Source organism: Erpetoichthys calabaricus, chromosome 8 (genome assembly GCF_900747795.2).
Source record: "Erpetoichthys calabaricus chromosome 8, fErpCal1.3, whole genome shotgun sequence".
Classification (NCBI taxonomy): domain Eukaryota; kingdom Metazoa; phylum Chordata; class Cladistia; order Polypteriformes; family Polypteridae; genus Erpetoichthys; species Erpetoichthys calabaricus.
The window spans coordinates 194,202,054-194,216,676 of record NC_041401.2 but is presented as its reverse complement, the minus strand read 5'-3'; the positions used below and the strand labels follow the sequence as shown (position 1 = coordinate 194,216,676).

The 14,623-nt window shown below is 43.4% G+C and overlaps 1 protein-coding gene across 4 annotated transcripts in view; it reads right to left on the bottom strand.

The window, feature by feature from the left end:
* The window catches only part of pikfyve (phosphoinositide kinase, FYVE finger containing), a 158,262-nt gene that overhangs the window by 60,837 nt on the left and 82,802 nt on the right, over positions 1–14,623 (bottom strand). For all 4 annotated transcript variants that reach the window (XM_028808040.2, XM_028808042.2, XM_028808041.2 and 1 more), the window contains exons 25-27: positions 11,226–11,339; positions 10,257–10,365; positions 781–932 (exon numbers count right to left, since the gene is read on the bottom strand). In XM_028808040.2, the coding sequence (XP_028663873.2) occupies positions 781–932; positions 10,257–10,365; positions 11,226–11,339 (375 nt within the window). The remainder of the gene's footprint in view (positions 1–780; positions 933–10,256; positions 10,366–11,225; positions 11,340–14,623) is intronic.

Genomic DNA, 14,623 nt, shown 5'->3' with positions numbered 1-14,623 from the left:
GGTGAAAATTAAGACTCTAAAATACTTTTATACCCCTACTATTTAACCTTAGGGCATAAAAAATTATTTAATTAATTTTAAGATTAGGGATTTCAGTTAAAATGTAACATTAGGCATACACAGGGTTCTATTCATCTTTAACATCACTATTTTAACATAAGGGCCCCCCTTCCACTAACTTTAAGGTTAGTGTTTGGGCAAGGGATAGACAATCTAACTGATCTTAGAAAGCGGGACTATTGGAGAATACTGTATTCAAAATGTGATACTAAATTTAATAAGACCTAAAACGCCAAAGATGGATCTAATCTTTGAAATGTATTAGGGTTAGTTAATGTTTGGGGTTAGTTCTGTTAAGATTAGGGTTTGGTGTGGCATGTCCATCAATTAGATTTCTGACGAGTTATAAACATTTATTACCAAACTACTGGTGTAGACATGTGGTGATGTCACTGGTGCTGTGGCTCTGCAGGTCGATACGACTGTGAAGAGCAATAAAGGCTGTAAGGAAAGAATTCAAATATTTTGGACTGTATAACTTAAAGGGATCCTTGTTAAACTTTAGAGCCAGAACATATTATTGATGTTTTGTGTTTGATGTATCACAACAGAGAGGAAAAAGAAAAAAGATGGGCTGAGACTGCAGTCACACCATGCAATTCCCAATTGTGTAATCTGTTACCTTCGGAGGCAATGAGATTCAGTAAGCGTAGCTGTTAAATCCGACAGGCTCGCTGATTAGAAGTCATGTCGAGTCCTGTAGGCTGAGCCCGGCCTTACCTGCTGTTCCAGGACTGTAGCATCTCACAAAGGTTCTGTTTCTTGACCACTACAGACTCCAGGGCCAGCTGTAGCTGCTGAGTGTCCACTGAACACTGTAACAATCTGGCTTGGTGCTTCTCGATCCAGTTTCTCAGTTCTACCTCCTCCATCTATAAAAACAAAAAGCTTTCTTAATCACACTGTTGACAAGCTCGACAAATGTGGACATTTGGAAACACATACAGGATTTTAAGGCATGCAGAATATGTGTTTAAGCCCAGCTGTCCTTTGGAGTTTACTAGTCTCACTGAAGCCAGAGGTATCATCAACACATCTGGAGACCACCAGGAGTGGATTGTGCTTAAAACTGGGTGGGGACATTTAGACGGCTCACTGAGTGTCACATTTCTAAACCAATCCAACGTCTTGTGAAGGCGGAGCTCATAGTCAGGGCGGGGATTCTGAACTGCAAAGAGCAGAGGAGCTCTCGTGGTCTGACAGACAGCAAGCTTCTGATTATGATGAATCGTCTACAGTTGAAAAACCCAATTAGACATATAAATTGTTTTAAAAATAAATGTAAGCTGTTGCATCATATTATACTTCGATATTCAATGGCATCAATGGACAAGTGGTAACGTGAACGATGCGTTGTCACAGGTGCGCTGTGTGCTCTCACTTGTTCGTTTACAAAGATGCTTAAAAGAATTGGCAGCAATGCTTATGAAAATTTAAATGGCAAACTATACATCTAAAGTAAATGGCATGTCGCACCCCATCAAAAGGACTGCAGTTAACACTAGAATTACCAAAGCCTACGAAAAAACTCATAAATCTGTCCCACCTTAAATCCCTTCTCACCTCTCCGTCAGCGTCTTTTGTCTTGTAAATGTGTCGATAAGCAGCAAGCAGCCTGCTATCACATCCCCCCACCGCCGCACAAGGTTTTCTCAGCTCAAGTCTGTTTACCTGTGTGTCAGTTGCTTAGAGTTGTATAGACTAGAGTAAATACTATATCGTTATTTGGAACACATGCATTTCACGTGTTCCGTGTCTACAACAATCTATGTAAACACATCGTTAAAACAGAAACATTTGTCATGTTTTAGTAATAATTGACAAAATGTAGACATGAAGCGTATAATGTGTGAAGCCTGAAGTCCAAATATCAAATAGACACTTTCACAAAAGGTACAAATATAACAGAACAAGTGCGCTTCTATTCAAGAATGTAACTGCAGAAAAAGAACCTGCGTTAGGGTGCAACATTGACACGCATTTGCTGCGACTGCTTCGGTGGTGTAATGGTAAGAACTGCTGACTCCTAATCAAAGGATCATAAGTTCGACTCCATTTTGAGAAGTGAGCTGCTCTTATTCTTACTATTTTAGAATAAAAACAAACATTTGATTTGAGTCTGTAACAGCCGGTGTAAATGTATGGTACTTGTAAAGGTTAGCATTGTTTTTTTTTTTTTTTTTATTCCGTTTTTTTCTCCCAGTTACGTTCACACTCCCCCCGATCCGACACTGCTGTTTTCACATAAAGACGCGCCATAGCAGAGGTGAACTCAGATGATGACAAGGGTTCTACATCGGAGAAAGAATGCACGTCGCACTTTTGATGTCAAGAGATGATAACGAAGATTGACAAGAGAGGACGATTTCAGTGCTCAAAACACCCGAATCCACAAATCTGCCTAAGAACGCCAGCAGATGTGCAGATGGGGCCGGACAACATCCACCTTCTGACTGCACGTCTGAATGAGTAACTAAAGAAATTGAACATTACTGTCTAATTGGAGGGCGGCACGGTGGCGCAGTGGTAGCACTGCTGCCTCGCAGTAAGGAGACCTGGGTTCGCTTCCCGGGTCCTCCCTGCGTGGAGTTTGTATGTTCTCCCCTTGTCTGCGTGGGTTTCCTCCCACAGTTCAAAGACATGCAGGTTAGGTGCATTGGCGATCCTAAATTGTCCCTAGTGTGTGCTTGGTATGTGGGCCCTGCGGTAGGCTGGCGCCCTGCCCAGGGTTTGTTTCCTTGTGCCCTGTGACACTGTAGTTATGATATAGTGGGTTGGATAATGGATGGATGTCTAATTGGAAATGCAAACATGCGGCGATTTAACACATCGTATATCCAGAGACCTCAATGCTTATCTAAACTTGACTTGCTGTTGTTCTGTCATAAAATGACAGATATTGGAGCAGGCAGAGACAATTGTGGAGCCCAGTAACTGCGGTGGTCTACATGTGTGTCTGTCTCTGTTTTTGTCGCACTCATTACACTCAGCAAATTAATTATAAAGGTTCCATTACCATGTGCCACCGTGTTCCTGAATGGATAACAGCAATTTTAGCTTTTATTTTCTCCCAGCGTCGATTCTTTTGTTCGGTGTCTTTTGCTTTCTCCATGAAACCCCAGCAGCAGTTTAAAAACACACGGACTGGAGAAATCAGTGGTGGGTGTTTTAGAAAGAAGCCGTGTGAGTGTAGCCTTTACAAAGAAAGATTTTGCCGCTGTTCACTACACAATTTTTGACGGGTTGTCTCTGGACGTGCATCCTCGTTTGAGAATCACGCCTGACCCCACGAGACTCGGAGTTTACTGACTTCACCTTTTCATGAGACACCTTAGGGGTCCTTGAAGTCACTTTTAAAAGAGTCTTAGGTCACTTTTAAATGACAGGGAAAAATAATTTACTATACAAAATACAAAACAGTACCAGTACAAAAAAATGATTCTGCATTTTGCTAATGATTTTCAGGATTTTTCCCAGACACAAATGTATTTACATTTTAGTGTTATACCACACTGGGTTTAATTTGGCTTTTTTGACACTGATCAACAGAAAAACACTCACATATCGAAGTGGAAGCAGATCTCTGCAAAGTCGTCTAAGTTCATTACAAACGTAAAACACAAAACTAATTGATCGCATGAGCAGTTAGACCTGTCGAGTCAGCCATGACAGTCTGTGCGGATAGATCTCTCCCTCTCTGTTTGTTACTTTTAATTAATTCCATTGTCAAGTCAGCTACCCTTTTTATTCAATTATTAAAGACATTCTGAAATATTTATTTTTTTTGTCAAAACTTAAATATTTCAAGTTTCACAAGGGTTATTCAAGACTTGCAAGGCCTGAATCTATCAATGTAAAATAATAAAAGTCCTACAGTGGTGTGAAAAACTATTTGCCCCCTTCCTGATTTCTTATTCTTTTGCATGTTTGTCACACAAAATGTTTCTGATCATCAAACACATTTAACCATTAGTCAAATATAACACAAGTAAACACAAAATGCAGTTTGTAAATGGTGGTTTTTATTATTTAGGGAGAAAAAAAAATCCAAACCTACATGGCCCTGTGTGAAAAAGTAATTGCCCCCTGAACCTAATAACTGGTTGGGCCACCCTTAGCAGCAATAACTGCAATCAAGCGTTTGCGATAACTTGCAATGAGTCTTTTACAGCACTCTGGAGGAATTTTGGCCCACTCATCTTTGCAAAATTGTTGTAATTCAGCTTTATTTGAGGGTTTTCTAGCATGAACCGCCGTTTTAAGGTCATGCCATAGCATCTCAATTGGATTCAGGTCAGGACTTTGACTAGGCCACTCCAAAGTCTTCATTTTGTTTTTCTTCAGCCATTCAGAGGTGGATTTGCTGGTGTGTTTTGGGTCATTGTCCTGTTGCAGCACCCAAGATCGCTTCAGCTTGAGTTGACGAACAGATGGCCGGACATTCTCCTTCAGGATTTTTTGGTAGACAGTAGAATTCATGGTTCCATCTATCACAGCAAGCCTTCCAGGTCCTGAAGCAGCAAAACAACCCCAGACCATCACACTACCACCACCATATTTTACTGTTGGTATGATGTTCTTTTTCTGAAATGCGGTGTTCCTTTTACGCCAGATGTAACGGGACATTTGCCTTCCAAAAAGTTCAACTTTTGACTCATCAGTCCACAAGGTATTTTCCCCAAAGTCTTGGCAATCATTGAGATGTTTCTTAGCAAAATTGAGACGAGCCCTAATGTTCTTTTTGCTTAACAGTGGTTTGCGTCTTGGAAATCTGCCATGCAGGCCGTTTTTGCCCAGTCTCTTTCTTATGGTGGAGTCGTGAACACTGACCTTAATTGAGGCAAGTGAGGCCTGCAGTTCTTTAGACGTTGTCCTGGGGTCTTTTGTGACCTCTCGGATGAGTCGTCTCTGCGCTCTTGGGGTAATTTTGGTCGGCCGGCCACTCCTGGGAAGGTTCACCACTGTTCCATGTTTTTGCCATTTGTGGATAATGGCTCTCACTGTGGTTCGCTGGAGTCCCAAAGCTTTAGAAATGGCTTTATAACCTTTACCAGACTGATAGATCTCAATTACTTCTGTTCTCATTTGTTCCTGAATTTCTTTGGATCTTGGCATGATGTCTAGCTTTTGAGGTGCTTTTGGTCTACTTCTCTGTGTCAGGCAGCTCCTATTTAAGTGATTTCTTGATTGAAACAGGTGTGGCAGAAATCAGGCCTGGGGGTGGCTACGGAAATTGAACTCAGGTGTGATACACCACAGTTAGGTTATTTTTTAACAAGGGGGCAATTACTTTTTCACACAGGGCCATGTAGGTTTGGATTTTTTTTCTCCCTAAATAATAAACACCATCATTTAAAAACTGCATTTTGTGTTTACTTGTGTTATATTTGACTAATGGTTAAATGTGTTTGATGATCAGAAACATTTTGTGTGACAAACATGCAAAAGAATAAGAAATCAGGAAGGGGGCAAATAGTTTTTCACACCACTGTATTTGATAATTGTCTAATGTGGCTCTCTTTTTTGTCCACATTATAAATTATAACAACATTTTAATACACCCTCTGCATTGTAATTTTGTTATTAATATACACTCACTGGCCACTTTATTAGGTACGCCTTACGCCACTGGGTTGGACCCCCTTTTGCCTTCAGAACTGTCGTAATTCTTCATGCCGTTGATTCAACAAGATGCTAAAAACATTACTCAGGGATTTTGGTCCATAGTGACATGATAGCATCACATGACAGTTGCTGCAGATTTGTTGGCAGCACATCCACGATGCGAATCTCCCGTTCCACCACATTCCAAAGGTACTCAACTGGATTGAGATCTGCTGACTGTGGAGGCCATTTGAGTCCAGTGAACTCATCGTCAAGTTCAGGAAACCAGTTTGAGATGATCTGAGCTTTGTGACATGTCGTGTTATCCTACGGGAAGAAGCCATCAGAAGATGGGGACACTGCGGTCATAAAGGGGTGGACATGGTCAGCAACAACACTCAAGTAGGCTGTGGCATTTAAGTGATGCTCAGTTGGTACTAAGGGGCCCAAAGTGAACCAAGAAACTATCTGCCCCACCATTACACCACTACCGGCAACCTGGACCATTGATACAAGGCAGGATGGACCTGTGCTTTCATGTTGCTGACCCTACCATCTGAATGTCACAGTAGAAATCGAGACTCATCAGACCAGGCTATGTTTTTCCAATCTTCTTTTATCCAATTTTGGTGTGACTTGTAGCCTCAGTCAGAAACAGCCTCTGTATAGCTGTGACTAGGAGTCCTCCTATTAGCTCACGTTGTAAGGAAACCTCTTCTGAGATGGACCACCAGCAGTTCACCACAAAGTAAATGTGTGAAATAAGATGCTTCCTGGTGATACTCCACCGCAATTATGCTTAGTAACAAAGCTGGGATTTACAGCCTAGACAGGTGAAGTGCAGTGGGGCTACTGGGTAAAAATAAGGTGTGCTTGCAGTGTTCAGAAACAGCCTCTGTATAGCTGAGACTAGGAGTCCTCCTATTAGCTCACGCTGTATGGAGACGGCTTCTCAGCCAGACACATCGCAGGTTTGCGGCTGACCACCAGCAGTTCACCACAAAGTGAATGTGTGAAATAAGGTTCTCCGTGGTGCAATTGAACAACAATTACACTTGGCAGCAAAACTGGGGTTTGCCCTGTTGACAGGTGATGTGTAGTGTCCATACTGTGCAATAAGAGGTATTGGCTGAGAGGGAAGATGCCCTGCTGATGTCACCAAGAAGCGCTCTGCTCACAGTGTTCAGAAATGGCCTCTGCATAGCCGAGACTAGGAGTCCTCCTATTAGCTCACGCTGTAAAGAAACCTCTTCTGAGACATTGTGGGTTCATGGCTGAGTGCTAGCAGCTCACCACAGTGCAAATCTGAAAACTGAGATGCTTTGTGGTGCGACTCGACAGCAGTTACACTCGGCAACAAACCTGGGGTTTGCACTGTCGGCAAGGGATGTGTAGTGGCCATACTGTGCAAAAAGTAAGGTGTGGGCCGAGAGCTCGCTCTGCTGACATCACCAGGAACTGCTCCAATCACAGTGTTCAGAAATGGCCTCTGCAACAACAGAGACTAGGAGTTCTCCTATTAGCTCGCGCTGTTTGGAGACGGCTTCTGAAACAGACATCACAGGTTCAAGGCTGACCACCAGCAGTGTACCACTCTGCAAATCTGCGAACTGAGCTGCTTTGTGGTGTGGAGCCTACAGCGATACAGTAAGTCAGAAACGCAAAAGTCAGGGGGGCAATTCCAAGAAGACAAAACGGTCGTGCACTAAAGTCAAAGCTGCCCAGTCAGTAAATGAAAGTCCAAAACAGAGCAGTGGCGCCGCGTGCTTTACCATACGGAGTAGCCACAGACAAGAATCATCACACCAAAGGACTCAGACAGCATTTCTGCAATATATAAAACCATTTTACAGTCCCTCCCTTTCAAAGCTCCAAGAGGACAATGGGAAAGGGATCTCTCCATCAACATATCAGAAAAGGAGTGGAAGGTCGCAATGCAGAGAATTCACTCGAGCTCCACATGTGCAAAGCATACATTTATTCAACTGAAAATTATCTATCGAGCACATCTGTCCGGCTTTTAAATTATCCAAAATGTTTCCAGGGCGAGATCCAACCTGCAAACACTGCAACCAAGTTCCAGCCTCACTGGGTCACATGTTTTGGGCCTGCGCCAAATTAACATCAAGATTTTTAAGTGCCTTTCAGACAGCCTTGGTGTCCCAATCCCTCCTAACCCACTAACAGCTGTGTCTGGTGGGCTCACAGAGGGGCTTGAAGTGGAGAAGAACAAACAAACTGTGATTGCCTTCACTACACTATTGGCACGCAGACTTATTTTGCTCAACTGGAAGAATCCTAACTCTCCTCTTTTCAGTCAGTGGGTCACTGATGTTTTATATTATTTGAAATTGGAGAAAATCAAATTCTCACTTTGAGGATCTGTGCAGAACTTTTTCCAAACCTGGCAGGATCTGATCAATAATATTTTAGAATAAGCTTTTAAAGCACCGAGGAAGCAGATTCTCTCCCTATTCTCTATTTTTTTTTTGTCTTCTCCATTTATCTATATTCACTTATTCATTTATCTATTTGCTTATTTTTACTAGGCTTAAGTTTAATTCTGCTGGACATGCTCTCTTTCCTGGCGGCACGGTGGCGCAGTGGGTAGCGCTGCTGCCTCGCAGTTGGGAGATCTGGGGACCTGGGTTCGATTCCCGGGTCCTCCCTGCGTGGAGTTTGCATGTTCTCCCCGTGTCTGCGTGGGTTTCCTCCGGGGGCTCCGGTTTCCTCCCACAGTCCAAAGACATGCTGGTTAGGTGGATTGGCGATTCTAAATTGGCCCTAGTGTGTGCTTGGTGTGTGGGTGTGTTTGCGTGTGTCCTGCGGTGGGTTGGCACCCTGCCCAGGATTGTTTCCTGCCTTGTGCCCTGTGTTGGCTGGGATTGGCTCCAGCAGACCCCCGTGACCCTGTGTTCGGATTCAGCGGGTTGGAAAATGGATGGATGGATGCTCTCTTTCTTAGGGTGGGGGTTGATTTGTTTTCAATCCTATTCTTTTAAAATTGATGTATTTGTATGGAATGTTGTGTAATAAAATCAACAAAAAATGTATAAAAAAATAAAAGAATCATCACACCAATGACAACACGCGGCCCATCTTCAGGGGCTGCTCTCCCTCGCAGCAGACTGCTGCATAATAACAAACCAACCCTGAAAACGTCCCATCAACAAAATGCCAAAAGCATAATGAAAAAATCAAAGAGCAAGTTTTCAATCAAAACCAAGGCAGAAAGTAAAAGGGAAACCACAACAAAAAAAATGCTCTGTTCTTAGAAAAAAATACCTCACGTCCTGAAAGGGTTAAAACAACAAGAGCACACGTCACCGGCCCGTTGGGGTCTTACAGCCTGCACTTGTGTACATGTTCTCTTGCTTTTCTTATTTTTGAGTTATTATTTTGCATGTTTGTGTGTAATTTCTGTTAGGCTGATGTATTATTGCGTGTTGCATCTCTAAATATTCTGCCATCACCCCCCCCACACACACACAAGGGGACATGTCGCCCACCATGTCGTCACACCTAAAGGTCCCTCTCTGCTCCTTTATATTCTGCTGGATTAGACGCCTTGTCTGTGGAGTGTCTTTTTAAAGTTAATTCTATTAGTATTCCTTTGATTCTCTGGTTTTGAGGATTTTTTGCCCTGTTCCTCAGATTCAGAGTTTACTTTGCAGATTTGGACCTGGTTGCCTTTTCAGGCACGCCCTTATTTTATTACTTTTTCGTAATAAATGATGTAGAAAGATTCTTGCTTTTGGACTTGTCTAATGAAGCCAGAGCTTTGATAGTTCTTCTCTCTTTTAAATGTTTTAAGAATAATTTTAACTTCTAAAGCCAGCCTGACATTTTTAGGCCTCTGTAGGCCAAAGCCTGCAGGTAGCAGTTGGAAGCCGGCTGACTTGGGAGGAGGCTTATCTGAGCAGGCTGGTGAAAGTCCTGACCTGCTCTGTGGACTATTTTAGAGGCCTCACCCACCTCTTCTCGCCATGCGCTGGTCTCTTTATTACAACAACCCTCCTTTGCTGCTTCAGCTGCTTACAGGACTCCTGGGCAAATATCAGAATCAATCAAAAAACTGTCTGCTTGGTCAAAAATTACACAATTTATGGCCTTAAAGCCACTGGTGGCTAAAGATTATAAGTAATTAGTGGAAGAAATATTGCAAAGCATCATAAACTGTGGCAGCACGGTGGCGCAGTGGGTAGCGCTACTGCCTCGCAGTTAGGAGACCTGAGGTTCGCTTCCCGGGTCCTCCCTGTGTGGAGTTTGCATGTTCTCTCCGTGTCTGTGTGGGTTTCCTTCCACAGTCCAAAGACATGCAGGTTAGGTGGATTGGCGATTCTAAATTGGCCCTAGAGTGTGCTTGGTGTGTGGGTGTGTGTGCCCTGTGGTGGGTTGGTACCCTGCCTGGGATTGGTTCCTGCCTTGTGCCCTGTGTTGGCTGGGATTGGCTCCAGCAGACCCCTGTGACCCTGTGTTCGGATTCAGCGGGTTGGAAAATGGATGGATGGATGGATCATAAACTGCAAGATTGTGCTGTAAACCGAATCTAGTCATTTTAGAATTCATTTTATAATTAAAATCTCAGTTACCTCTTTCTGTGCAAATAGGTCCTCCATTTTTTCTTCTCTTGTTTTGCTGAAAGTATCAGTCTTAAGTGAGGTGAGGCGTTCATCGATGGCCATGTACACTTGGGACACCCTGATTAATGTGAAATATTTTAGAATTAGTACATGAAGCACTTTAATCAGAGACAGCCAGCTCAGAAGGTCACGGACTCTACAGATCTCTTTTGCAGTTACTGTTTAAAATCAGACATTCACCCTGCGCTTGTGTATATTTAAATCATGTTAAAAATAAAGCATCTCTCATGAATTGTTTATAGGCGTATATTGTGTTCTTATTGTCATATGTACAGAGTAAAGTGTGCCAATCAGAACGCAACACGTGACTACGCTCTGGCGCCATGAGCAGCGAGTATAACGACCTTACCTCAAATCTTCTGCTTTCCTTTTGTGAAAAATCTCGAAATACGGTTTACAATGAGATCTACTTTTACAATATGACTCAGCTGTCCTAAAATACAGACATACCATAATATACAGTGGAGGCAAAATACACCGATCCGATCAGACCCACCATTAAGACCACCTGCCTGGCATCATATATAGTGAATGTAAATGTCAATTTTCATCTGACTCTCATGGACCCCCTGAAACCCCTAGGGGTCCACGGACCTCAGGTTAAGAACCCCTGCCAGCAGGTATTTCTCCCACCGTCCATAAACCACCAACTTCTAAGACAAAAGAATAAAGGAGACGCCGGGTACAAGATAACAGCTCGACTTTTCCGCTCAGGGCAAGGCAGCACACTGTGAAACAAGAAGCAGGGCCAGCACTGTGCTGAAGGCTGAGAAGCTGTAATGAATTTTTTAATTTACGCCCACAGTCAAGAGATAAACCTTTCTTGTCTTATTAAGTCTGCAGCTCTTTTGAAAAATTCCAGCTTACTTTGAAAATGACAAGAGAGGAGCTGATTTAATGATTTACCACTGCACTCACTTTTGTGAAAGATCTTTAAGATCCTGGATCAGGCACATCCTTGAGGGAGTTTGATGTTTAATGTAAATTTTAGGCGCTGGTAGGCAAACTTCAAGGAGCCTAATGGGAGTGAAACTGCAAGACAAAAGACAAGAAAAAGTTACAATCGCAGCGATGCAAACAGCCGCCATTAATCTCAAACCTAATTAACTTAATTCAGAACTGAGGAGCAGCTGGAGCCTTCCCCAGCAGCAGTGGATTCAGAGTAGCAAGACACCCTTAATATGGAGAGGGGGGGTTAGTCAAGCAATCACAGGGGTCCAACTCAAGCACGTACCCTCATTTAGTATCTCCAGTTAACCCGACACATCTTTTTGGATGTGGGAGGAAAACAATTGAAGTTATTGGAGAATAAACTCCACACAGACTGTGGCCAGATGTCTTTGATGAAGAGGATGATGGCCCCCCACTCTGCTATTCCTCCTCTCTAAAGAAGCAGCAGGGAAACTCAGGATTACAGGACAACCTTCTCCGGTAGTGGAGCTGAAGGAGAGTTAATTGTCATTGTCAGGAGGAGTGTTCCCTTTACAACCATCCATTACTCATCGCCAGTTTGTTCAGTTTTTGGGTTACGCAGGCAACGCTGGACACAAGGCAAGAACCAAACCCGGACGAGAAGCCAATGTGTGGGGCTAATTAACCAGTGACACAAGTCTGCTGGGTTATGAGAGGAAAACGGGAGCAAAATAAAACCAGATATGTCAGGAGCTGGGGTGGCGCGGTATACCGGTACTGGAAAAAGACCAAAAAAAAACCCCAATTTTAAAATAGTACAGTCCAGCATTTCAGGATTTTCGATACCAGAAGAAAACATCAGGTTTCCTCTCAATCCCCCCATAGCCTTCTCTCCCTTCCTCGACACCCGTTGTGCATTTCAATGTGATTTCATTAAAATCAAGAAACATTCCATAGAAGCAAGTCAAGTTTAACAAAACTCAGTTCGAAACAAATCAACCCCCACAAGGGGGCACCCCCCCCCCCGTTACTTTTGACGCAACCGGGACTTAGCGGGCCTCAAGGGGGACACGATGCAGCACAGTGCGGTGCGATGGGGCATCAGAGAGGCCGGAGTAAGACGGGCGATTTTGGAGTCATCCGTTAATTTGCTTACTGGTACTGAGGTCACAAAGCTGGTATCGATGAGGTCAAAATTTTAGTACCAACCCAACACTGGCATGAACGTGTAAACTCCTCCGTCTTCCACTGTCCAAGATGCAACATTTATTTAAAGTTCGTTTAGCACAGCGTTTCTCAACCTTTAAGTATTTACGACCCGAGTTTTCATAACAGTTTTAATCGCGACCCCCCCCTAAGGTTTTTTTGAAAGGAGCCCACTAATACCAATTTGTTCTTTTTTAATTAATGATATCTCATAGATGCATATTTTATTATACCTACTTCACTTTTATCGACATTTATCTAACTCTATATTTATTTTCCTAGTATCAGAATGTAGTTTAAGTTCATTTGTTTTGGTTTCAATAGATGGATTTTTCATATTTTCGATTCTTGTTTTCTTTTTTTCACATCTTCGCGCCCCCCTTTTTGTTACTTCGCACCCACTTTAGCAGATAACTTTGTAGGGATTTTGCTAACTCAAGGAAATGGGCTGAAGAAATCAGTTTACTGTCACTTTACGACTGCATCCCGACACTCCGCCGTTGTTTAAAAACACAGACATTACTCTCAGTCTTCGCCTCTCGTCCACACTACTCTGCCATTTTTAACACCCGAGACTTCTAATAACTCTCTCCAGAGCTGTCCACATCCTAAAAACGCTCGGCAAAACAAAACAGGCAGGATTACTGCACTCTGATTGGTTCATGCTTATTACGTGGCTCTTCCCTGATTGGGTCCTGCTTTACAACGTCTCATTGCCCGATTGTTCATCCTTCTAAACCACATTCCAACATGACAGACATGGAGGAGTTGCTTTCCATGGCACTTGTTGTGTTGCTGACCTGTACGCCTTTACATTTTTCTTTTCCGTATTCACCGTTGCTGTTTTCCGTGTGCAAATGAATGTCTAGCGTGGATGACTCTTCCTCTTTCTGTCCCCACTGATGTGCGTATGCCCAGTGTAGGCGGATGTCTCTGCCACGTGTGTTTTCCGTCGTGTCAGTGTGGCCAGATATACTTTTCATTAATGACATGAAGACGATAAGTATGGCTGGACATCTGCTGCGTTTAAATGAAAACGAGTCAGCGTTAGCGAAGCCTCCTGAGTTCTAACAGAATTTTTGTCCTTGTTTGGTCTTTACATCAAACAGGAGAGTCTGCAGGAGTCTTAAATTAAAACGACAAGCCTGACACGATTAGCAGAAAACACTACAGTCCTGCAATTTTCAATTACGCGCTGCACTCTAAATGAGCAAACGGCTTTGTTCTCTTAATGGAACAAAGAGTCCTGTTTAACTTATCGATTATTTTAAGGTGCCATATGCACTCTGCCAGCCCCAACGTGAACCGACTTCTGGGCTCATTGAAATGCAGCTCCACGTTTGCAGCGCACTTCCCCACTTACGCATGCAGAGCGGCTGCTGTGAAGTGTTGTAGGAGTCTGCCCGAGATGAAAGACCCTCTTATGTTCTCAAATGTCAGAATGCTGCCTTTGCACATGAGTGGCACACCGCTCCAAACTTCACGGAAATTAGCATTTTTAAGGGCACCTTCTAAAAACTCCCTCATCTTTCACCTCGACTACCCACGCTGTGGACACAGTGAACCAGAAAATAATCAAGTCCTATGGTCTTGTGACTTAAATTAAGTCTCGCGCTTGGAGATTCAGGAATCGTTATAACGGGCCATTCAGATTTACGTCCATTCACAGATTCTCAAGCCTGTGTACTCTAATTTAGGCTCAAGGGGGTCGGGGTTTAAGAGCGCAGGGCAGAGCACCAGTCTAACACAGAACACACCGCGCGCGCACGCAAGCGCACACACACATAAACATACACACACGCACAAACACACACATGCGCACATGCACACACACACACACAAATATACACACTCAAAAACACATACACAAACACTCACACATGCACACACAGACACACACACACTGGGTCACGTCAGAGTTAGGAAGGAATACCCCAGGTGGGCGCGGGCGGGCATAACACACCACACTGACATCAGTGCTGGATGCTGGGTCAGCTGGGCAGCAGCACTATTCAGTATGACCCCCATGGGATGCCATCTGAGCCCCAAGCATTTATTTCCTCCATCTTCTCTACTTATTTTTCAGTGGCTAGTTTTAGAAATTCTTGCCCCTTTCTCTTTGCCTTTAGAACCGAATGTATATTTTCAGTAGTGGTTTTTGAGGGGGCCGAATCCAAATTGTGCATTTATTTGTTAAC